We start from the raw sequence: 26296 nt of genomic DNA on the forward strand, positions 1-26296 counted from the left end.
TATAGACACACACACACACACCCCCAACACCCTCTCATACACACACATACACACCACCCTCTCACATGCACACACACCACCCTCTCATATAGACACACACAACACCACCCCATACACCCTCTCATACACACACACACACACACCACCCTCTCATATAGACACACACACACACCACCCCCATACACCCTCTCATACACCACACATACACACCACCCTCTCACATGCAACACCACACATCCCTCTCATATAGACACACACACACACCCCCCCATACACCCTCCTCATACACACAAACCACCACCCCTCTCACATGCACACAAGCACAACCACCCACTCTCATATACACACACCTACCCCCACCCCCCATACTACCCTCTCATACCCACACCCGTACAACCCCCCACCCTCAACCACAATCCCACACCCTCTCAATACACCACACAGTACCACCACCCCCCCTCTCATATAACACAAACCCCATCCCCACCCCTCACACACCCTCTCACTACACCACACACCACCCTCATACCACTCTCATACACACACACACACACCACACCACTTCATTTCATATAGACACATCACCCACCAGCCCCCATAGCAACCCATCCCCACCACATACCTTCTCATACAGACACTTAGCCCTCTAATAGACACTCCCACCTCTCTTCTCAATACATCACCAAGAGCCCTCTCATACACACTCAAAAAGTCCTCTCACACAGAGGCACTCACTCTCACAGGGCAAGTCTCTTTCAGACGCACATTTTGGACCTCTGGCTTCATACCACAGCCTCTTCTGCCATCGGCTGTGAGGAAAGCGCTGGCAGCACCGCAGTGACTCTTCTTTGGCCGCTGGATCATCCTTTTGCTGGTGGGGATTGGGAACCCTGACAGAACGTCACAGTTCTACACTACTGGGACCTTTCTTTTGCTGGCAGAGAGTGGAAACCCCACCAGCATGTCGCTACTCCACGTCCCCAGCACTGCAGGTTTTCCTGCCGCCAGAGTTTGCTTGAATGAAGGGTGAGGCGGCTGTGGCAGGAAGGTTTCAGGGGGCAATTTTTCCCCCTCAAAATCTTGCCACCTGAAGTGACTGCCTCTGCCTGCCTCATTATCGAACTGACCCCTGCTGTACCAAACACACATTTTACAGGCAACCCACTTTTTTTTAACTCCATTATGCTTTAGCATATCATTAGCTTGCTGCATCAGGAGTTTTAAAAAATTAATTAAAAACTGCTGAAATCAAGTGCACAGTGTTATGCCCAGATTTCGCCATCGGCCTGTTAGAGCACTCATTTTATGAGCGTAAAACTCCATGCTGCATCGGCAGTAAAGTTTATGCTCACAAACAGGTCGATACTGTAACGTGCGGTTGAAGATTTCCCGTCTGTAACGTGCTGGGAGCGCACAATTCGGACGCGTAAGGCGATCCAGCGATACAGTCTCCAGTTTCACGCGTCCTTAGCGCTTCTTAAAACAGACACATAACCCTTTCCGCACGCAGCATGTATATGATATGTAAATGAACGAATTAGCTGTATAATGAAGGAATTAGCTATTCCCCTCCGATACTGTAATGCGCGCCCCGACTATCGCTGCCATTTTGCCCCGCGTTTAACCTGCTAACTTACCGCCTACCCCTACCCCTGCGATAGAGGCAGGAGTAAGGGTAGGCGGCAGGCTTTCCCCCAGCCCCCTCTCACCTGCCCTGGCCGCGTCCATGGGTGCTGGCCTCCGGGCAGCCCCAGTCCTCCCCCCTCCTCCCGAAGAAAAAAAAAAGCGAAAAAAAAAGTTGCGAGAGAGAGAGAGAGAGAGGGGAGAGGACAGCAATCCTACACTCGGCGACTTACTTTTGCAGCCCCCCTCCTCCGGACATCGTGGCTTCCCCCGTGCCAGTTCCCCCTCCCCTCCTCCCGAAGCAGGGCGCGAAAAGCAGCCTTGCTCCGGGAGGAGGGAAGAAGGAACTGGCAGTGTAAAGCGGCGAAGCGACTTACTTTTTGCAGCCCCTTCCAGACGACCTCTCCTGCCTCCAGCTGCTCGCGAAGAAGGACGCCTGCACGGCCGCTGAAGACGTGACGTCACGACGTTTGGCGTCAGGCATGTGACGTCACGTCTTCAGCGGCCGTGCAGGCGTCCTTCTTCGCGAGCAGCTGGAGGCAGGAGAGGTCATCCGATGTCCGGAAGGGGCTGCAAAAAGTAAGTCGCTTCGCCGCTTTACACTGCCAGTCCCTTCTTCCCTCCTCCCGGAGCAAGGCTGCTTTTCGCGCCCTGCTTCGGGAGGAGGGAAGAAGGGGCTGGCAGTGTAAAGCGACGAAGCGACTCACCCTTTTGCAGCACCTTCCGGACACCGGCGACCTCTCCTGCTGCTCGCGAAGATGGACGCCTGCACGGCCGCTGAAGACGTGACGTCACATGCCTGACGCCAAACGTCGTGACGTCACGTCTTCAGCGGCCGTGCAGGCGTCCTTCTTCGCGAGCAGCTGGAGGCAGGAGAGGTCATCCGATGTCCGGAGGGGGCTGCAAAAGTAAGTCGCTTCGCGCTTTTCGCGCCCTGCTTCGGGAGGAGGGGAAGAGGAACTGGCACGGGGGTAAGCCACGATGTCCGGAGGGGGGCTGCAAAAGTAAGTCGCCGAGCGTAGGATTGCCGTCCTCTCCCCTCTCTCTCTCGCAACTTTTTTTTTCACTTTTTTTTTGCTTCGGGAGGAGGGGAGAGGGGACGGCAATCCCGACTTCCTGGTATCTGTCATTTCAAATGACAGATACCAGTGTGGCCGTGAAGCGTTAGGCCCGAGCACCCAGGTTACTGTATAGGCGCTCTATACAGTAAAATGGGTTGCGCGGGCCTAACGCTTGCCTAAGGCTTCGCAGCCGCGGCATGCATTTGCATGCAATTAGAAGAGAGTATCGAGCGGTAGGTGAAGAGAACTGTGCGTGCGGGGAACGAGGGTGCGCCAGGCACTGCCGCACTCTTTCTAGCGCGGCCTTAGAGTATCGACCTGAAAGTGACCGTTCAAGTTCAGCTCCCACTTCCTGTGCTTTGGCCAGAACTCACCTTTCTGCATCGGCCTGTATGAATGGTAATTTGGGCAGGCGCGCCGCGGGGAAAGAAAAACAGAGAGGGAGCAGGCAGGCCGAGTGGATGCTGCAGGTGCGCCCTACAGCGAGGATGGAGCTGACTGCACACGGGCGTCCTGTGCAGAGAGAAGGAAGCACGGGGCGGAGCCGGATCCGCGGGACCTCGTTCTGTGCAGGCTTTGCCCTGGTTAGGGACTGGACCCCCGTGGATTTTGCACTGCTCTCTCTGTGATGGCGCACCTACGTCTTTGCTCTTGAAAACGCTCTTGCACCCCGAGAGCTCTTGGCAAAGCTGAGCCGGGCCGCGTGCTAACTGTGCGCAGTCAGCGACTGGTGTTGTAAAGGCGCGCCGACCTTAGCGCCAGTTTGTGCTCAATAGAAGGCAGTTTCACCTGCTGTTGTGGGCAAACTACATCTGATGCAGCAAGGAGCTTTGTATATACAAAATGTACGCGTAAAAAACTATGCGTATTGCTTAGCGCCCTCACCCGGAAAGCCCATGCTAATGAAAGAGGTGTGCTGGCTTTCTTAGCGCTGTCTCATTGCTGCGGGTATTGCCTCCAGCTTGGCCCCATAGGCTTCCACTCTGCTCTCTCCTACCAGCCTTCAGCTCAGCCAAGTTCTGCCCAAAACTTTGCAACCCTTCGGTGGAGGGTGGGGGAGGGGAATTCTGCCTTGCCCAGGAGTAAAGTGTATAGAGATTGTTTCTGCTGGTGCTAAATTCTTCAGGGAGCCAGGCAGACGAGTTCCTTTACTTTTAAATTGATCAGCTTACCTTACTGAATGCACAAATTAGAAAATGCTTGTGGCATGAAGTAAATTAGCTTTTAGCACTTGTGATCAGACATGTTTATTAAAAGTTAAGTGTGCAGGAAACATCCAGAGAAGTTTTAGCTAAGTGCAAGAAACAAAGTGCAGCACAATAAACACCTCAGTCTCATGAGGGAAAAGTATTTCTACATAGGGAAAGGTTTCTAATTCTAAAAAGGCTTTTTTTTTTTTTAGCAAAAAAACCATAAAAAGTTTGCAATATTTGAGAAGCAATTAACAAATGAAAAAAAGTGAGCATGCTTTATGGAAATCAGAGCCCGCACATATCAAGTTTGCAGTCCTTAATCCATTGGGACAGGTCCCTTCCTTGACAATTGTTTCGCCAGGCCACCCTGTTGAAAGATTAAGTAATCTGTCAGTTAATCATTCAGTTTCTGTGGCAAATGCAAAATGAAAAGCTGTCTGCAAGCAGGAAGATTATATTTTCTGAATAGAGCTTGTGCTGTTCACCCCCTGGAACAGGAGACCAGGAGGTGTGATAGATACTTGGACATGTTCAGCACTTGCGGTTTTCCTGGAGTTCTCTCATCCTGAAACAAAGCTGTAGAGGAACCGCCCCACCCCCCTCCTGAAACCCCAGGGGAAAACCCAGCATTTTCTTCCTGCTCTGTCACCGCTGGGAACGTCCTCGCAGTTCCCTGCAGCGGGAGCGCAGGTCCTAGTGACACCGGGGGGCTTGACCTTCAGAGAAGCAGCAGCGCTATAGCAGATTTGTCATATGCTTGGTGCTCATGAAACAGAGGACTTCCCAGACCTTCAGCGGATGTGACCCCCCTTTTAGCTTTTCAGAATTTGACTCCAGAGGACGAGTAAAGCAAACGAGCAGGGGATCATACCCCTGCTAGTCTGCTTAGAAGGGGGATCATACCCCCTTCTAAGAATCGCTCCATTCTCACCCTCCCTGCACTTCAGCTGATCTCCTCTTTCAACCTCCACCCCCCTGCTGAAACCCTCTTACATCTTCCATCCTCTCTCACTCACCTCCCCCTGGCTGATCCTCCCTCCACCCCTCCTACTGAAACCCTCTTACATCTTCCATCCCCTCTCTCTCACCTCCCCCTGGCTGATCCTCCCTCCACCCCTCCTGCTGAAACCCTCTTACATCTTCCATCCCCTCTCTCTCACCTCCCCCTGGCTGATCCTCCCTCCACCCCTCCTACTGAAACCCTCTTACATCTTCCATCCCCTCTCGCTCACCTCCCCCTAACTGATCCTCCCTCCTCCCCCTATGATTCTTTGTCCTTTCCTGCTTTTCACTCCATCCCCAATCCCTTCTAATTCACCTTCTCCCAATCCTCCTCTCACACACTCCCAGCTGATCCTCTCACTCCCAGTTCCTCTCTTACATCCCCCAGTTCACCTTCCATCATTCCCCCTCTCTTACCCTCCAGGCCCCTTCTCCACTTTATCCAACCATCCAGTCCCTCTTGCATCGGATCCTCTCCCTCAAACATCCTCCTGGTCAGGGTCAGCAGGTCAAAGGTGGATGACAATTGGTGGGAGAGGGCAGGCTGCTGACAGGGGCAATATTTTCTCTTGCTTAGATTCATTGGAGGGTGAGGAGGGATGCTTAGGGGCAATCTCCACTGGCTCGTGCACACACAGCCCTCCTCCACCCTCGTGGCTGATCCCAAGCCTGATGGTGATCTGCGAGTGGCAACAGCATTAAGTAATGAAAGTCAGTCCTGCAAGCTCACAGGCCCTGCCGCGGCCCCCAACTGCTCCTCGCGAGAGGCTTCCTGTTACAAAAACTCATGCAAGGGCAGGGCCTGTGAATGGGTGCTGGCTCCTAGCCCTCCTGCTGACCTCCATCACTTCAGGTGCTCATGCAGAGGCTCTTATGATCCCAGCTGAAGATTTTGTGACCCTATTTGGGGTCCTAGCTCTCAGTTTGGGAAGCCCTGTTTAGGAGTGGTTGACAGTCAGCTGGTGGGGAAGAGGGAGAAACATTTCCTCCAGTGACTCGGGCCTCACTTACATCACCACTTCCCTCAATTATTCAAGGGTCTGCTTTCCTGTCTGGATGTGGGTCATCCTCTGGAAAGGCCCGTCTGGAAGGTTACCCTCAAGTGGCTGTCTGGGGGTGATGGCTGAGTAACGGTGATAACAGAGGAACCAGGGCTGTAAACCTGCTGCCACTTGCTGTGACCTCGGGGAATTCACGTCACCCTCCATTGGCCCAGGTACAAACTTACAGGCCGATGCAGGAGGCACAGTGTTAAAACCTTGTGCGCTTGACTGCAGCAGACACTTCTCGTGCTCAGCTTAAAATATTTTTTTAAGCTCTTGATGCAGTAAGGGAATGCTATGCGAATGCACCAGGATTTAAAAAAAACGCACCTAAAGTTTAAAATGTGTGTTCGTTCTGTGCCAACGCACATTTTAACCCAGGAAAGGGGGTGCAGGCATCCCTGACAGGCTACTGAGTAAGTAACTTATCCAGCGAAGTAGCAGCAAACCTTGCCAGATAGCCAAATAAGTACCAACTTCCCGCTGCCAGATAGATGGATAAATGGCGATGACGGCTGCTGCCATTGACCCTGGATAAGTCACTAATTATCCAGTTACGTGGAGGTGGCTGCTGGCACTTACCAGGATTTTTCCTAACCTTTTTTTTTTTTTCTTTTTTTAAATTTTTTTATAGCACTGGAAACTTAACTCCAGCCCTGACCCAGAAGTTAAGTTTCCAGTGATAAAAATGTGACTGGCCAGATATAGTCTTCCTGCATTGGGGAGTACTGGTGAATGTCCTCCTTTGCATGGGATTTCCATGCGATGGCACTAAGCAGTCCTCTTCTTTAGGAACGTACATTTTGTGCATGCATCGGCAGTAAGATTTGTGCACAGAAAGGTGCATCGGCCTGTTAGACTGTAAGCCCTCTGAGGACAGGACAATACCTACAGTATCTGAATGTAACCCACCATGAGTTATCAATAAAGGTGCGAGCTAAAGCTAAGTAAACTGCTGCTACCACATGGCCACTCTTAAAGAGATACCGTACTAACAAAATACCTTTATTCTAGGCAGAAATAAAACATGTAGCCGAAAGCATGATCTCGCTCACTGTGCTGATTGAAAATGAGAATTGCAATTTTTTTCCTGCAGTTAGCAGAATGATTCTGGGTATTTGGCACATACCATGCACTCATGCCTGCAGGATCACTCACCACCCGCTTTGCACAAGTTATGGCTGCAATAATGTCATCTTTTTGCAGTTCTGTAAAGAAATATTGGCAGCGTTATCCTTATTATACTGTTCACCGTGACAGTTTATCTTCTATATGCATGCATGAGAGAGCCTGAGAGAAAAGTACTCAGTGGTCCAAGACTTCTTAAACTCAGTAAGTAATATTCTTGAATGGATGGGCAGACTAGATAGGCCGTACGGTCTTTTTCTGCCATCAGGTTTCAAGGAACAGGGAAAATGTGAGCTTCCTCAGGTCAGCATGACAGGGTTTGGAAGAAGCACGCCCACACTTTTATAACTGGAGTGAGTAATCCGTTCAGATCTCAGCAGCGCGACTTCTCTTCCTCTGATGCTGCTATGATCATGTAACCCCCCCTTCTGCATAAAACTCAGGCTGCAGGTAATCCGTTCAGATCTCAGCAGCGCGACTTCTCTTCCTCGGATGCTGTTATGATCATGTAACCCCCCCCTCCTGCATAAAACCCAGGCTGCAGGTAATCCGTTCAGATCTCAGCAGCGCGACTTCTCTTCCTCTGATGCTGCTATGATCATGTAACCCCCCCCCTTCTGCATAAAACCCAGGCTGCAGGTAATCCGTTCAGATCTCAGCAGCGCGACTTCTCTTCCTCTGATGCTGTTATGATCACGTAACCCCCCCTTCTGCATAAAACTCAGGCTGCAGGTAATCCGTTCAGATCTCAGCAGCGCGACTTCTCTTCCTCGGATGCTGTTATGATCATGTAACCCCCCCCCCTTCTGCATAAAACCCAGGCTGCAGGTAATCCGTTCAGATCTCAGCAGCGCGACTTCTCTTCCTCTGATGCTGTTATGATCATGTAACCCCCCCTTCTGCATAAAACTCAGGCTGCTGGTAATCCGTTCAGATCTCAGCAGCGCGACTTCCCTTCCTCTGATGCTGTTATGATCATGTAACCCCCCCTTCTGCATAAAACCCAGGCTGCAGGTAATCCGTTCAGATCTCAGCAGCGCGACTTCCCTTCCTCTGATGCTGTTATGATCATGTAACCCCCCCTTCTGCATAAAACTCAGGCTGCAGGTAATCCGTTCAGATCTCAGCAGCGCGACTTCTCTTCCTCGGATGCTGTTATGATCATGTAACCCCCCCTTCTGCATAAAACTCAGGCTGCTGGTAATCCGTTCAGATCTCAGCAGCGCGACTTCTCTTCCTCTGATGCTGTTATGATCATGTAACCCCCCCCCCCCCCCCCTTCTGCATAAAACTCAGGCTGCTGGTTCAGCCTACAAATGCATTCCCTCTGCTCCAGGGCCTCCCTTCTCTCATTTTCCCTATGAACTTATCTCCTATAAATATTTAATGTAACAATTCAATCGTTGATTTTAATTTTATTATTTTATTTTGTGGAGTTCTTTTTATTGTAGCATGTTCATTTTACTCCTCCGTGCCTTCCTGGGCTGTGCCCCTGCTCTTGCCAGATTCAAATTCAGCCTAAAACACACCTTCTTGAGGCTGCTTTAAAAAGATAAAAGGTAATTTATTCCTATAGGTGGCCCACAGGCCATTCCCTTGCAGCTGCCCTGCTGCTTTTGACCCAGGCACACCTCCCTCGCCCCCCCCTCCTATGTTTGCCTGTGTTTCCTGCCTTTATTAGATTGTGCATTTCAATCACAGGTCCATGAAGTGCTGGGTACATATAATAATGGCCCAATGTGCAGTTTGAGTCACTGCATGATATCGATGTGTGGCACCCTGGCAGTTTGCCTTACTGCTAAGTACTATCGGGCTGATGCAGTATGGTGCGCTCGACTGAGCGCACCGTTAGCTCCTGGTTGGCCGCGCGTTATCGACGCTTATACAGTAAGGGGCAATAGCGCGTGGAAAACGCATGGCCAACCCCCCCCCCCCCCCCCCCCCCCCCGAAACTAATAGCGCCCGCAACATACAAATGATGAGCCTATTAGTCCCGCGCAATCCAGAAAGTAAAATGTGCAGCCAAGCCGCACATTTTACTCTCTGAAATTAACGCCTACCCAAAGGCAGGAGTTAATTTCAGCTGGCACCGGGAAAGTGTACAGAATAGCAGAAAAAAATGCTTTTCTGTACACCCTCTGACTTATTATCATAGCGATATTAAGTTGGAGGTCCCAAAAAAAAAAAATCAGCCCCCGGCTTGCAGGTTGGAAGACGGACGCTCAATTTTGCCGGCGTCTGGTTTCAGCGGGTTCGACAACCGATGCCGGTAAAATTAAGCGTCGACTGTCAAACCCGCTGACAGTCGCCGCTTCTGACAATAAGGAGGCGCTAGGGATGCCTTATTACCGCGGGCCCTCATTTGAATACTAAATCGCGCGCCCAGGAGAGTGGCCTGGGCGGGCGTCGGGAGAGCGGACACTTGCCTCGGAGCGTTGGCTCTCCGGCGCATTTTACTGTATCGGCCTGTATGAGGGGTAACTTTGCAAGAGCCTGCACAACATTTCCAGGCTAATATATGCGCTTTCATAGCAAACTAAATATCCTGCTGGGTTCATTTTGGCCTTTATCTTCCTTCATTCACTGGAACTTAGACAATTACCCCAGCAAAACTAATCACACACAATTATACCTGCTATTTAGTAATTTTCCAGTGAAAATATGCATGTAAATGAAAATCCCCAATCCTACCACCCCCGTCATGAATGCAGGTAAAAGTTCACATACACAGGTCTTAGTTGGGCAATGTTATAAAAGGACATATCCATGGGTAAAGCACACCGTTACCCGCAAAAATGCCTTTTTAAATGATCCTCCCTGTCACCAGAGGGAACTGGACTTACCGCTGCAGTTAATACCACACGCGTTCTTGGCTCTTGGAGTTTTCCCATCGTTACACCACCAGCGGCTGTTGATCTGGAAGATGCCGTAGTCTGTGCTATTGTCAACGCGGTTAAAGTTTACTGCCCTTGTGTTGAATCTGCTCTCAAAGTACGCTGTACACACCCCTGGGAAGAGTTAGTTCATCACTTTATACGAACAGCAGCAGATCTTTAAGAATGTAAACACGCTAAAATATGTATTTCTTTGAACAAAACCAAAGATGCATGGGTTATGCCTACCACTGCTTAGTGATCAGAGCTGAGTTTCTACCTCTGAAGTTCAAAACTTGCTACTTGGGAACAAAGGCCCTAACAGGCAATTCTCTGAGATCTATTGCATAGTTCGAGGACGATGACACAGAAGTGCTGTGTTTAACAGTTCTGAGAGCCATAAGTGAATTTTTCTACTAATTAGAGAAAAAGGTCATCCCGGAGCTTCGCTAACCTGTCCTGGCGGCCCCACAGCCAGTCGGGATATCCACCATGAATATGTATTAGGTATACTTTCTATGGATTAGATGCCCCATTGTATCCAGATGTATCGCCTGCACATTCACTGGGGATATCCTGAAGCCTCAGCAGGCTGGGGAGGGAAGCCATGTCATTTATAAAACATTCCTGGCCTCCTCTTGAATGGAAAAGGGGTCTTTATTGAACCCACCGTCTGCAATGATCATTCAGGAGACATTTCTCCGGCGTTTGTCAAGCAATGATCTTCAGATATGGTGATGACGTAGATTGATGCAATTGTTGCTGCGTTTCATAGTGAATGTTGTGGGCAAAGGGGGCTACGACTTCAGCGGGTCCCGTGATGACCAGTCTGATGATCTACACCAATGAAACACTACTGAAATATCATTTCCAACGTGCTGTTTGTAGGATTATGCAGCACAGCTACTTCTCAATCAAAAACATTGCAGTTTGCTTTTATCAGCAGCAACTTGAATTGAAATTTCTTTGTAAAAGAAATAAAAAATAGCATTGTTTATAGCTACAATTCATTCAAATATATGATTTACCTGAGGGCTCTTTAATAGAATGTGCTCTGCTCCCCTTATACCTACAAAAGATCAGGGGCGGATCAGACGTGATCCAGCCATTACTTCTGACGGCTTGCTAAAAATGCTTTGCAACAGTGCAAGTTTGAAAGCAGGAAATTACAGATTCTTCTTCCATGCTTTCATTTAACAGGCGTGAAGAAGGAGCTGAGCAGGAGGTGACGGGCAGCAGATGCAACAGTACCTGCCTGGAGAGGGCTCCGTCAAACAAATTAATATTTTAGGTCAGGAGACGAGTGTCCAAGACAGAAGTCGGATGAAACTCTGGCCCTGATGCAATAAGACACGTGCTGAAAACGGGCAGGCACATCCCTGTGCGCCCCGATGCAATATGTAAATCAGAGGCAGCGTAAAAAAGGACGCTCAGAAGAAGTTATTGCATCAGGCACTCACAATTGCAGTGGGTGCTCAAGACGAGGGTCCGATTTCATCGCACTTGCTTTGGTTATCTTGCTGGAGTGCCAGTTTCACATGCTGCAGTTTATTATATCAGGCGCCCATTGCTAAGGGCTTCTAAATTGTGCGGTTATCAGAAACGTGCGTTCCTTTTGAGCCAATCAATATACATTTATTTTTTGACACCGCAGCAATAAATTCAAGCGCTGTGATGATACTAAGGAGGACACATTTATCACAACCAGAGGACCATATTTTGGAATATTTCTCATGAGCCCTTGACTGCAAGTTGACTTTACCCCACCTCTAGAGATGGAGTTAAATTCCCCATGTTTAAAAGTGTGCGTTGGATGCCCAGCACTTTCCTGCATCAGGCGGTAATAGCTAATGTCCTCATTTACATAGAATTTGCATGCGTTGAGCACTATTAGGTTTGCGTATGTTAGGGCGCCCATTTTGGACGCATTAATCTCCTTACTGCATTGGGTGCTAGTCTTGCGTGCCCAACGCGTGTAAACCCGTGTGCTGGGCTGGGAGCACTTTATTGCATCGGACCCTCTGTGTTCTAAGCATAGCAGGTGGTGCCATCCCAGTCCATTTTGATTTGCCTCCTGCGCATTACTAAGAGCCTCTGTGAATGTCCACATGTTCTGATAACCGATGCATCCCTGGGATGATGCAGATCATGGCACTGAGTTACATTGGAGAGAAGTTCAAGACACAACAGAGGAAGACTCCAGGAGGTACATATTCAAAGCATGTTCAGCGCTATTTAGCTGGATAAGCAGAACTTATGCAGCAACGTAGTGGCCACCAAATATGCATGTACTTGGTGGATTGGGGGCGTAGCAAGTTAACGTTATAACTTACACAGCAAACTACCGATATTCAGAGTTAGTTGGATAAGTTTATGTTTAAGTTTTAGATGCGCCATAGAGCTACGTACGCACATATATGCGTATATTCAGTGGGTTTTGCCATGCAGCTAAATATACATCGTAACTTAGCCAGATTAATTTTAACTGGCTAATAGGGTCATTTATCAAAATGCTATAAGGTGTTTTTGCATGTGTTAAGGGCTTATCGCATGTGAAAAGCACTGCTAATGGAGAGAGTGAGAGACTAGCCATAATGCCCTAACCCTAGATAGGTAGTTATATCTCTATAGAAGGCCCACCTAGTAACTCAAGGTGAGGTTTAGGTATTAGTGTAGGGGTTAGGGGCCACTTTGACATTCAAAGTGAGATGTACGAACAGGACAGTGCACTCTTGTGAAGATTTGATGAAACCAAGCTAGGTTGAGAGAACATTGCACAAATCTCATCTCTGAGTGAGTTTCCTCACTCCAAGGGTCATCAAATCTTCACAAGAGAGCAGTAACAGCACTTCGCATAGGTATTAGCGCAAATTGCGATAAACGGCCTATTACCATAAAACACGCCCCTTTTTCTATCACAGGCAATATTTAGTGCATTTTAATAAATCCAGGCCTAAGTTACTTACACAGACAGTTTTGAAGATCTACCCCCAGAAGTCTAAAACCTGAGCCTCATACGGGATAAGTTCAAAATACACTTAGCGGCAGGGCTACCTTTTTATACTAAAGAAAAGTTAGTGACTTCAAGGTTTGTTCATCCACATCAGATTTTTACTGTGTTGATTATGATTACAAGTAATACAATCTGCCTGGCTGGGCCTTTTTTTTTTTTTTTTTGCAGGAGCAAAAGAAACATAAATAAATAATATTGAGAACTGCACTTATTGCTAAGGAGAAAATTAAACCAACCCAGTAAAGATGAGTAAATCCTCCGTGGGGAGGAGAGAGCCAGAACATGGCCCCAGGTCAGCACTGCCAGGCAGAGGACTGATGCGAATGTAAGTGAGGATTTGTGTAAATTAAAATGTCTACATCCACCTGCTCTTTACCAGTAAGGGGACAATTCTGTAATAGCGTGCACATCTTGCACCAATTTTCCAACGGACAAACGCTTTGAAAATGATGCCAGCGAAACTCTGCGTCCGCAATTCCTCTGTCTCCTGTGCTGAGAGAATTTAGCTGCGGCCTTTTTAAAATCTTTACTTGGCCCAGCCTCCATCCTCTGCAGCGCCTCTCCCCTGTGGTATAACAAGTGCGCACATAATACTACGGAGCCACATAATCTTATGCGCAAACCAGCTGTGCGGCTTTGTACGGGGTCTCTTCTGCGGGCAAAGCCTTATTTAACCTCACAGACGTGCCTTTGAAAATTCCCCTCTAACATGTCACAGATTGCTGGGACACCTGGTATATGTGTTTGTTTGCTGATATTTTTGAGTGTCCCTATTACTATTTGTAAAATTGAATAAAATCAAAATTTTAAAAAAAGTATACTTCTCTGTGGCTGGAGTGTTCAGCACAAGTGTGCTGTGTTCTAGCATGGTCCATATCCTTTTGGGGACCAATATGAAATAATCGTAGTTAACAGGAGGAAAATTATTATTAATATAGAGCCAAGCATAAACACATTGCACACCATGTAAGTCTGGAAAGCCCCTTCTACAGATCTTAATATATATTCATGGGGGAGGGGGAGGGGGAGGGTTAGGGGTCAGTAGCTCTGGGTCCCTAAGTCATACATCTGTGATGCAGGAGAACTTGTTAGACAGCACTATCCAGTTCTGTGAGGATCGGGTACCTCGCCTCGCTGTTCTTCAGTTTCATTTCATTAAATTCTTGCACATTCTTTACTTATCCTCTGCCGTCAGTCTGCAGTTCATGCTATAGAAGCTACAATATTATATGTACAGCTACTGAAGGCAAGCAATACAATTTTTAAGTCTATATCTTATTTTTAGAATATTTCCAGACAAATTTGAGAAATAATGTTTTATAAAAGCAGAATTGTAGTAATTCAGCCGCTCAATTTAAATGCAGAGTAGTTCCTTATTCAGATTCTCCCACAGGGGAGGTTTCTTTCGCACATAGCGATATTAAGTCGGAGGCCCCAAAATTTAAAAAAAATTTAAAATTAGAAAAAAAAATTTAAAATCGGCCCATGGGTCGGAAGACGGATGCTCAATTATGCCGGCGCCTGTTTTCCGAACCCGTGGCTGTCAGGTTTGAGAACAGATGCCGGCAAAATTGAGCATTGGCTGTCAAACCCGCTGACAGCCGCCGCTCCTGTCAAAAAGGAGGCGCTAGGGACGCGCTAGTGTCCCTAGCGCCTCTTTTTACCATGGGCCCTCATTTGCATACTAAATCGCGCGCACAGGAGAGTGGCCTGTGCGCGCGTTGGGAGAGCATGCGCTCGCCTCGGAGCACCAGCTCTCCCGCGGGTTTTACTGTATCAGCATGTAGGATGGGCCCTTCCCCCACTTCTCACCAGGTAAACATTTTGCACTATTTACTCACCATGGACTCAGCTGATCCTTTTAAGACCTAAAGAAGATAATCTGGCGCATTAGTTAGTTACCTCTCTTTCTTTCTTCTTCTTTTTTTTTTTTTTTTACCATTTTCTTCTTTCTTTAATTTTTTTGAATAAAGCTGGGTCCCTCTAAGGCTTTGTGCCCTGGGCAAGTGCCTCATTTGCCCTCTGGCTAAAAAGGCCCTGCCTCTCAGGACAGCCTACCCAAAGGCTTGCACTGCAAGCAAGGACGCAGATCTCATACCAATTTCTGCTAAAGTTTCAACCTTAAACCCGCTGCTGTGAATGTTGCGGGTGTGCTGCTTACCACCAGCCCTTCTCTAGGGTTTGCAGTCCCTAAAGACACTTACAGTTTGCCAGGCTGTATCCTCGGAAGTCATCCAGTCCATTCTTCTTGCAAACTGCTGCAAATTCACACCTTTCAAAGATCTTCCCATCTGTGGCTGGGAGGCTGAGGAAACCAGCGAGCACCAGTAGCAGGGTCTTCATTCTTGCCGCAGGCACAGTGTGCGGAGACTGTGATTCCTACCGCAGAGCTCCTTCCTCTTTATTCCTTCTGCCTTTATTCCCAGCAGTGCACGCCCCCTAGGATTAGGCAAAACCTTTAGACCCATGCAGGAAGCTGGGCTTTAAGAAACTGGGGGCTGGGTTTCAGCACATAAGAACATAAGAACATAAGAAATTGCCATGCTGGGACAGACCAAGGGTCCATCAAGCCCAGCATCCTGTTTCCAACAGAGGCCAAAAACCAGGCCACAAGAACCTGGCAATTACCCAAACACTAAGAAGAACCCATGCTACTGATGCAATTAATAGCAGTGGCTATTCCCTAAGGGGCGGATTTTCAGAGCCCTGCTCGCCTAAATCCGCCCAAAACCGGGCGGATTTAGGCGAGCAGGGCCCTGCGCGCCGGTGAGCCTATTTTACATAGGCTCACCGGCGCGCGCAGAGCCCCGGGACTCGCGTAAGTCCCGGGGTTCTCCGAGGGGGGCGGGCCCGGTCGTCGCGGCGTTTCGGGGGCGTGTCGGCAGCATTTTGGGGGCGGGTACGGGGGCGTGGCTACGGCCCGGGGCGGTCCGGGGGCATGGCCGCGCCCTCCGTACCCGCCCCCAGGTCGCGGCCCGGCGCGCAGGAGGCCCGCTGGCGCGCGGGGATTTACTTCTCCCTCCGGGAGGCGTAAATCCCCGGAGAAAGGTAAGGGGGGGGGGTGTAGACAGGGCCGGGCGGGTGGGTTAGATAGAGGAAGGGAGGGGAAGATGAGGGGAGGGCGTTAGAGGATTCCCTCCAAAGCCGCTCCGATTTCGGAGCGGCCTTGGAGGGAACGGGGGTAGGCAGCGCGGCTCGGCGCGCGCCGGCTATACAGAATTCATAGCCTTGCGTGCGCCGATCCAGGATTTTAGTGGATACGCGCAGCTCCGCGCGTATCTACTAAAATCCAGCGTACTTTTGCTTGCGCCTGATGCGCCAGCAAAAGTAAGCCTATTCGCGTTTTTTGAAAATCTACCCCTAAGTATAATTGATTAATAGCCATTAATGGACTTCTCCTCCAAGAACTTATCCAAACCTTTTTTGAACCCAGCTACACTAACTGCACTAACTACCTTCTCTGGCAACAAATTCCAGAGCTTTATTGTGCGTTGAGTGAAAAAGAATTTTCTCCGATTAGTCTTAAATGTGTTACTTGCTAACTTCATGGAATGCCCCCTAGTCCTTCTATTATTCGAAAGTATAAATAACCGAGTCACATCTACTCATTCAAGACCTCTCATGATCTTAAAGACCTCTATCATATCCCCCCTCAGCCGTCTCTTCTCCAAGCTGAACAGCCCTAACCTCTTCAGCCTTTCCTCATAGGGGAGCTGTTCCATCCCCTTTATCATTTTGGTTGCCCTTCTCTGTACCTTCTCCATCGCAACTATATCTTTTTTGAGATGCGGCGACCAGAATTGTACACAGTATTCAAGGTGCGGTCTCACCATGGAGCGATACAGAGGCATTATGACATTTTCCGTTCTATTAACCATTCCCTTCCTAATAATTCCTAACATTCTATTTGCTTTTTTGACTGCTGCAGCACACTGAGCCGACGATTTTAAAGTATTATCCACCATGATGCCTAGATCTTTTTCCTGGGTGGTAGCTCCTAACATGGAACCTAACATCGTGTAACTACAGCAAGGGTTATTTTTCCCTATGTGCATCACCTTGCACTTGTCCACATTAAATTTCATCTGCCATTTGGATGCCCAATCTTCCAGTCTTGCAAGGTCCTCCTGTAATGTATCACAGTCTGCCTGTGATTTAACTACTCTGAATAATTTTGTATCATTCGCAAATTTGATAACCTCACTCGTCGTATTCCTTTCCAGATCATTTATACATATATTGAAAAGCACCGGTCCAATACAGATCCCTGAGGTACTCCACTGTTTACCCTTTTCCACTGAGAATATTGACCATTTAATCCTACTCTCTGTTTCCTGTCTTTTAACCAGTTTGTAATCCACGAAAGGACATCGCCTCCTATCCCATGACTTTTTAGTTTTCGTAGAAGCCTCTCATGAGGGACTTTGTCAAATGCCTTCTGAAAATCCAAATACACTACATCTACTGGTTCACCTTTATCCACATGTTTATTAACCCCTTCAAAAAAATGAAGCAGATTTGTTAGGCAAGACTTCCCTTGGGTAAATCCATGTTGACTGTGTCCCATTAAATCATGTCTTTCTATATGCTCTACAATTTTGATCTTGAGAATAGTTTCTACTATTTTTCCCAGCACTGAAGTCAGGCTCACTGGTCTATAATTACCCGGATCGCCCCTGGAGCCTTTTTTAAATATTGGGGTTACATTGGCCACCCTCCAGTCTTCAGGTACAATGGATGATTTTAATGATAGGTTACAAATTTTAACTAATAGATCAGAAATTTCATTTTTGAGTTCCTTCAGAACCCTAGGATGCATACCATCCGGTCCAGGTGATTTGCTACTCTTTAGTTTGTCAGTCTGGCCTACTACATCTTCCAGGTTCACAGTGATTTCGTTCAGTTCGTCTGAGTCATCACCCCTGAAAACCATCTCCGGAACTGGTATCTCCCCAACATCCTCATTAGTAAACACGGAGGCAAAGAATTCATTTAGTCTTTCTGCAATGGCCTTATCTTCCCTAAGAGCCCCTTTAACCCCTCTGTCATCCAATGGTCCAACCGACTCCCTCACAGGTTTCTTGCTTTGGATATATTTAAAAAAGTTTTTATTATGAGTTTTTGCCTCTATGGCCAACTTCATTTCAAATTCTCTCTTCGCCTGTCTTATCAATGTTTTACACTTACCTTGACAATGCTTATGTTTTATCCTATTTTCTTCAGATGAATCCTTCTTCCAATTTTTGAAGGATGTTTTTTTGGCTAAAATAGCCTCTTTCACCTCACCTTTTAACCATGACGGTAATCGTTTTGCCTTCCTTCCACCTTTCTTAATGCGCGGAATACATATGGACTGCGCCTCTAGGATTGTATTTTTAAACAATGTCCAAGCCTGTTGAACACTTTTAACCTTTGCAGCTGCACCTTTCAGTTTTTTTCTAACTATTTTCCTCATTTTATCAAAGTTTCCCTTTTTAAAATTTAGTGTTAGAGCTGCAGATTTACTTATTGTCCCCCTTCCAGTTATTAGTTTAAATTTGATCATGTTATGATCACTGTTGCCAAGTGGCCCCACCACCGTTACTTCTTTCACCAAATCTTGCGTTCCACTAAGAATTAAATCTAAAATAGCTCCCTCTCTTGTAGGTTCCTGAACCAATTGCTCCATGAAGCAGTCATTTATTACATCCAGGAACTTTATGTCTCTAGCAAGTCCTGATGTTACATTTACCCAGTCAATATTGGGGTAATTGAAATCTCCCATTATTATTGCACTGCCAAATTGGTTTGCTTCCCTGATTTCTCTTAGCATTTCATCATCTGTCTGACCATTTTGTCCAGGTGGACGGTAGTATACTCCTATCACTATACTCTTACCCAACACACATGGGATTTCCACCCATATAGATTCTACTGAGCATTTACTCTCTTGTATGATCTTTATCCTGTTGGACTCTATACCTTCCTGGACATAAAGTGCCACACCCCCACCAAGTTGATCCTCCCTATCATTGCGATATAATTTGTACCCTGATATAGCACTGTCCCATTGGTTATCCTCCTTCCACCAAGTTTCTGTGATGCCAATTATGTCACTCTCATCATTTGCTGCTAAACACTCTAACTCTCCCATCTTACTTCTTAGACTTCTGGCATTGGCATACAGACATTTCAAAGTGTGGTTTTTACTTGTTTTAACAACCTGCTTTTCAGTTGTTTGGGATAATTCGGTAATCATTAGCTTTGGTGATTTTTTACATATAGGCATATGAACTATGTTTGCTTTTGATGGAACCTCTCTGTTGGGATGCCCTAACTCTCCTGTTTCATTAGTATCCTTCAAGGATACATTTCTCCGAACCATGCACTGCTGAGTGACTGTCGGCTTTCCCAGATTTTATTTTTAAAACTCCAGATGCAGTAAACTAATGAAATGCAAATGCATTGGCAGTTTTGAAAAAGCACATTTAGAGTAAAATGTGAGTTTGGCACTGGTCCAATGCATTCCCAACAGGCCATAAATGATGGGTGACTGCTACTTAGCCGGATAAGTATTTATTCAGATAACTATTTATCCTGCTAAGCAGCAGTCACCCGTGCCAGATAACCGGATAAGTATGACTTATCTGGCTATATGGCAGCTGTTATCCTCTGCCAGGTAGCTGCATAAGTCAGTACGAATCCATGGCCATTTTTAACCTTTCTAGCGGTTTTAAGTGCCAGTGCAACACTGTTGGAAACTTAATTCCATCGCTTACCTGGAGTTACATTTCCAGTGCAAGAAAAAGGTACACTGGCCAGCTGCAGTCTCTCTGCATGGGGGGCAGGGGGATGCTGAATGCCCTCATCTGCATGGGATTTCCATGTGGGGGCACTAAGCAGTACTGCCTTTTAGAAACACACTGAATGCACCTTTCTGCATCAGCCTGTTTGCTAGGCTGTACATTTGTCTACAAAATGTTTTGCTTACCTGTTTTAATATTTTTATCTTTCTTAAAGCTGCATATTCAAATAGTAAAATGGATAAATTACTTACCTGATAATTTCATTTTCCTTAGTGTAGACAGATGGACTCAGGACCAATGAGTATAGTGTGCTCCTGATAGCAGTTGGAGACGGAGTCAGATTTCAATCTGATGTCAGCACTACATATACTCCTGCAGGAAGCTCTTCTCTTCAGTATTCTCCTTGAAAAGCAATTGCTAAACTTGATTAACTTGATTAACTTGATTAACTTGAGCTGGTTGACGTGAATTTTAGCTGGAGACCGCCAGTGCATTCAACCAAGAAACACTGACACCCAGTAACTATGGGTGTCCTAACTAGAGGTAAAGCGTGGCTTACCCGTGCTTGTCTTGCTCTCGGAGATTGTCACCCGAGGTTTCAGTATTATGAGGCAGCCGTGGGCGGGATACTGAGTCCATCTGTCTATACTAAGGAAAACAAAATTATCAGGTAAGTAATTTCTCCATTTCCTAGCATGTAACAGATGGACTCAGGACCAATGGAATGTACAAAAGCTACTCCCGAACCGGGTGGGAGGCTGCCAATGGCCCACTTAGTACTGCCCTAGCGAATGATGTGTCCTCCCTGGCATGAACATCCAGGCGGTAGAACCTCGAGAAGGTGTGAACGGAGGACCATGTCGCCGTCCGACAGATCTCGGCAGGTGACAGCATCTTGGTTTCTGCCCAGGACACTGCCTGGGCCCTTGTTAAATGGGCCTTGACTTGTAGAGGTGGAGGCTTGCCTGCCTCTACATAGGTCGCCTTGATTACTTCTTTGATCCAGCGGGCTATGGTTGCCCGCGAGGCAGCTTCCCCTTGTTTCTTCTCACTGTGAAGGACGAATAGATGGTCCGTCTTTCGTACGGATTCCGATCTATCCAGGTAGTGGACTAGGAGTCTGCCGATGTTAAGATGGCGTAGGCGGCGTGAGTCTTCCGAGTCCTTATTCTCGTCTGGAGATGGCAGCGAGATGGTTTGGTTTAGATGGAAATGAGAAACCACCTTTGGAAGGAAGGAGGGGACAGTGCATAGCTGTATGGATCCCGGTGTGAATCTGAGGAACAGTTCCCGGCAGGATAGCGCTTGAAATTCGGAGATGCGACAGGCTGAACATATTGCCACTAGGAATGCAGTCTTCAGGGTCAGGAGCCTTAGGGACAGACCGCGTGTAGGTTTGAAGGAAGTTCCCGCTAGGAAGTCTAGTACTAGAATGAGATTCCATAGGGGTACCGGCCACTTTAGTGGTGGTCGGATTTGCTTGACCCCTCTCAGGAAGCGGGAGATGACTGGATGGGAAGATAGACTGATGCTGTCCACTTTGGCTCTGAAGCAGGCCAGCGCGGCCAGTTGAACCTTGATAGAGTTGAGAGACAACCCCTTCTTCAGGCTGTCTGGCAAGAATTCTAGGATCATGGGAATTTTGACTGTCCACGGAAGGATGTCGCGGTCTTCACACCAGGCTTCGAATATTCTCCATATTCGTATATAAGTTAAGGATGTGGAAAACTTGCATGCTCGGAGCAAGGTGCCAATTACTGCCCTCGAGTATCCGCTGTTCTTCAGGCGAGTCTCTCAATGGCCAAACCGTAAGAGAGAATCGAGTTGGGTCTTCGTGGAGGATCGGTCTTTGCTGGAGCAGGTCTCTGTGTGGAGGTAGACACAGTGGGTTCCCCACCAGAAGTCTTCACATGTCTGCGTACCACAGCCTTCTTGGCCAGTCCGGGGCCTCTAGAAGTACTAGCCCCCTGTGGTGTTCTATCTTGCGGATGATCCCGCCCAGTAGTGGCCATGGAGGAAAGGCGTACAGCAGGTCTTCCTGTGGCCAGTTTTGGACGAGGGCGTCGATCCCCTGAGATTGAGGGTCTTGTCTATGACTGAAGAACTTGGGAACTTGGGCGTTGGACCGGGTTGCCAGAAGATCCATGGCTGGGGTTCCTCAGTGGTCTATTATTAACTGGAAGGCTGTGGATGACAGCCTCCATTCCCCTGGGTCTAGACTTTCTCTGCTGAGGTAATCCGCAGTGATGTTGTCTTTTCCTGCGATGTGGGTGGCCGAGATCCCTTGCAGGTTTGCTTCCGCCCAAGTCATTAGGGGGTCTATCTCCATGGACACCTGTTGGCTTCTGGTTCCTCCCTGGCGGTTGATGTAGGCCACTGTTGTGGCGTTGTCCGATATGACTGACAGCTTCTCCTCAGAGTCTGTGACTGAATCGTAGGCAGGCTAGTCTGACTGCCTGGGCTTCCAGTCAGTTGATGTTCCATCCCGACTCTTCCTTGTTCCATTGCTCCTGGGCCGTCAGTTCCTGACAGTGGGCTCCCCACCCTCGCAGGCTTGCACCCATGGTGAGCAAGAGCCAGGTCAGTGGGGATAGTCTTACTCCCTTGCTCAGATGGTCTTCTTGTAGCCACCATAGGATCTGGGTCCGTAACTCTGCTGGCAATTGGAGGTGGACGGTGTAGTCCTGGGACATCGGGTTCCATCGTGACAGTAGAGAGTGTTGTAGTGGTCGCATGTGGGCCCTTGCCCATGGTACGACTTCTAGGGTTGATGTCATGAGTCTGAGTACTTGTAGGTAGTCCCATATCGTGGGGCGAGCACCGTTCAACAGTTTTCTCAACTAGTCCATCAATTTCCTTCTCCTTGTAGGGGGAAGAGTGATCTTGTCCTTTTGGGTGTCGAACCGAACTCCCAGGTATTCCAGAGATTGGGAGGACTGCAGACAGCTCTTGGTAGCATTGATGACCCATCCAAGGTTTTCCAGGAGGTTCTTGACTCTGGTGGTCGTCTGATGACTTTCCTCTGGGGATTTTGCCCTGATCAGCCAATCGTCCAGATAAGGGTGAACGAGGATTCCTTCTTTCCTCAGTGTCACCACCACTACGACCATGATTTTGGTGAATATCCGAGGGGCTATAGCTAACCTGAAGGGTAGCGCTCGGAACTGGTAGTGATGGTCCAGGATCGCAAAACATAAGAAGAGCTGATGATCGGGATGGACCGGGATGTGCAGATAGGCTTCTGACAGGTCCAGGGACCTCAGAAATTCTCTCGGCTGTACCGCCCTTATGACTGAGCGTAGGGTTTCCATGCGGACGTGTGGTACCCTCAGGTAGCGGTTACCCGACTTGAGGTCCAGTATGGGCCGGTACGTTCCCTCTTTCTTGGGGACGATAAAATAGATGGAATAGTGTCAAGTATTTCGCTGGTGTGTGGGCACCAGTCTTATAGCCTTTAAGTCGAGCAATTTGGTTAGTGTGGTTTCCATTGCCGTCCTCTTGGAAGGGGAATGGCAGGGAGATTTCACAAATTTGTCTGGAGGGATGCTATGGAAGTCCAGAAAGTATCCCTCCTGAATGATGGTTAGGACCCACTTGTCCGACGTTATCTCGACCCATCTTTGGTAGAATCGGGCAAGCCTGCCCCCTATGGTTTCTTCCTGTGGATGGGTCTGTTGATTCTCATTGTGGGGTGCGGCTGGGGCCTGGACCTGAGCCGGCTCCCCTCTTGTTGAGTTTGCTCCGAAAGGACTGGCCCCTGCCTGCTGGGCGAGGTGCTTGGTACGTATTCTTGTACGGTCTGAAATGTTGAGATCCTCTGCCCCTGGATGTCCGTGGAGAGGGGCGTTGGCCTCTCTTGCTCTTGTCCTCCGGTAACCGAGTACTAGAGATTCGCCCCATTTGTCGGCTAACTTCTCCAGTTCGCTACCGAACAGGAGGGTTCCTTTAAATGGCATTCTTGTGAGTTTCTTCTTGGACGTCGCATTGGCTGACCAGCTTCGGAGCCAGAGTTGCCTTCTAGCTGCCACAATGGCTGAGATTCCATTGGCTGAAGTGCGCACCAGATCGGAGGTCGCATCCATGAGGAAGGATATCGCAGGTTTTAATGTTTCAACGGGCGTGGTTGTGTTCCTGGCCTGTGACAAGCATGTGCATGTCACCACGGCACAGCAGGCAGCGATTTGCAGTGACATAGCTGCTGCCTCAAATGACTGTTTAAGGATGGACTCCTGATGTCTGTCTTGGGCATCCTTGAGTGCTGTCCCTCCTTCGACTGGAATGGTGGTGAACTTTGTGACTGCGCAGACCAAGGCGTCCACTTTGGGGAACCCCAGGAGATCTTTGTCTGAGGGTTCCAGTGGGTATAGGGCTTCTAGGGCCCGAACTCCCTTGAAACTGGCCTCCAGGGCATTCTATTTCAGGTCAATCAGCTGTTCTCCGGCTTGCAGCAATGGGAAATGGTGTGAGGCCTGACGGAGCCCGACCAGAAGAGGGTTCATCTTTGGCTCCGCTGAGACGCTTGTGTCTGGGATGGCCAGCTCCCTCAGACTCCCGGACACGAGGTCTGGTAGTTCGTCTTTGGAGAAGTAACGCATCATGGTTCGGTATGGCTCCATTCTGGAGGGATTTCCCCTTCCTCCAGGGAGTCTTGGTCTTCCTCTGAGGTGTCTGTGTAGCCTAAGGTTAGGCTTTTGTCTGGAGGAGGCATGTCTCTGGGAGGCCGAGAAGGGCCTGGGAGGTTAGGGTCCTCTAATGGAGGCTGTGGCTGTGTCATCGGTGGCGCCAATTGTGCCTGGATGAAGGTTTGCAGACCTTTAAAGAATTCCACCCAGGAAAAGGTTCCTGGGTCTATATTGAGCCCTCCAGACGGAGCCCTCAGGGAACGTTCCCTGAGGGCTCCGTCTGGAGGGCTGAGCTGGGGATAGAGAGGTACGGGGTATTATCAGTGGATCAGGATTCCTGTACTGGCTTGGGGGGACCTTGCCCCGGTTCTCCCAGAGCCGTCTCGCATTGTAGGCACAGGGCAGTAACCTCTTCATGCTGCGCAGCTCTTATGTGGCAGGCTGGGCAGAAGGCTTGTGTTTTGGCTTTCTTGGCCGGTGGTGCCATGTTTTGTGCGCATAGGGGCGTTCAAACCTGGTCTGTGCGTTTATATGCGCGCTCCGGGTGCGCGTGCAGGCTGGTCTGTGCGCTTACGGAGATGCGCGCACCACTGTGCGTGCAGCCGAACTTGTGCGCCCGCCACTATTGAGCATGGCGCTATGCGCCCGGCACCCTTATGTGCCTTGCTGTGCACACGGCACTTATATGCGTGCCGCTGTGCGCACAACTATGTTATGCACCCGGCTCGCTGCTGTGCGCACGGCTCAGTTAGGCGGACAGTTCAGCGATCAAGGGGGGGAAATGGCGCCGGCGACCAAGCAATTAAAATGGCAACCCCCCCACCCGGAGGGTCTCCACATGGGAGGACCCTCGAGCTGGATCGGGGACTAGCCTGGAAGGGGCTGCTCAACCTGATGGGACAGATGCTGACGGGCAATATATGCAGCTATCCAAGCCTCGGAGACCACAGACTTAAGAAAGTTTTCTACCTTACCTTGTCTCAGCACTTCCTGGTCTCGAGCCGGGCGGTCTCCGGCTGCGGGGGGAGAGGGAAAATACCTTCACCACCGCACTCGGTCTTGCACCCACTGCCTCTCAGCCGCCCCCTCCTGGGGGCTAAGTCCACGCCGGGAACCAGCTGCGGCACCGAGGCTTAACTCTGAGGGATCTCGGAAATCACCTCAGGAATTCTTGACTGGGGATGGGACCCTTAGGTATCACCGCAGGAGAGCGGGGCTCGTCTTGTAGAGGTAAGATTTTGGAATTTTCTTTCTTCTTTGGGTTTGGATTTTCTAACGCTGTGCAAGCGTGTGTAGAGTCCCAAACTGCTATGGAGATGGAGAAATACTGAAGAGCAGAGCTTCCTGCAGGGGTATATGTAGTGCTGACATCAGATTGAAATCTGACTCCGTCTCCAACTGCTATCAGGAGCACACTATACCCATTGGTCCTGAGTCCAGCTACACGCTAGGAAATTGCATACTCATAAAGTTCCATATTCAAATATTATATATATGATCAAATAACCTCATAGCCTGTTGTGCCTTGAAGGATTGGGGCATAGTGGCCAGCACTGCAGGTGCTTCAGGACTCTCACTTTCAACAAACTCCTTCACTATAGCTGGGGAGGAGTAATTGAAAGTGTTGAACTCGACACCAATCATTTTGAAAAAGTTGACTTCTATGATTTGGGGTGATGGCTTCCTACATTTTTATATATAAAACCTTTACTGGATTATTTCAATCAATTCACTTTGTCTTTATATAAAGGATGGTGGATCATTGTTGCCTTATTATTATTATTATTTTTTTTTTAGAAAATGTAACTCCTTAGAGATGTATAGCACCAACCCCACTTTATACATTGGAGCCAATGAGGTCCACCAAAGAAATTACAAACATACACCTTACTACAAGAGAAGATGATGGAAAGGAAACTCAGAGATGTGATTTGCCTATGCTTTCTACTTATA

At 48.5% G+C, this 26296-nt stretch overlaps 1 protein-coding gene across 2 annotated transcripts in view; it reads right to left on the reverse strand.

Moving 5' to 3' along the window:
- The window catches only part of LOC115089179 (lysozyme C-like), a 28264-nt gene extending 12932 nt beyond the window's left edge, over positions 1–15332 (reverse strand). Inside the window, exons 1-4 of one of the 2 annotated variants that reach the window (XM_029597219.1) lie at positions 15141–15332; positions 9894–10058; positions 7052–7130; positions 4151–4244 (exon numbers count right to left, since the gene is read on the reverse strand). In XM_029597219.1, coding sequence (XP_029453079.1) covers positions 4163–4244; positions 7052–7130; positions 9894–10058; positions 15141–15279 — 465 coding nt within the window. In that variant the 5' untranslated portion in view covers positions 15280–15332 and the 3' untranslated portion in view covers positions 4151–4162. Of the gene's footprint in view, positions 1–3915; positions 4245–7051; positions 7131–9893; positions 10059–15140 lie in introns of those variants that run through there. The other variant, XM_029597218.1, reaches the window with a different exon arrangement.
- Between the last annotated feature and the right edge of the window lie 10964 nt (positions 15333–26296).

Source organism: Rhinatrema bivittatum, chromosome 4, assembly GCF_901001135.1.
Source record: "Rhinatrema bivittatum chromosome 4, aRhiBiv1.1, whole genome shotgun sequence".
Lineage (NCBI taxonomy): Eukaryota > Metazoa > Chordata > Amphibia > Gymnophiona > Rhinatrematidae > Rhinatrema > Rhinatrema bivittatum.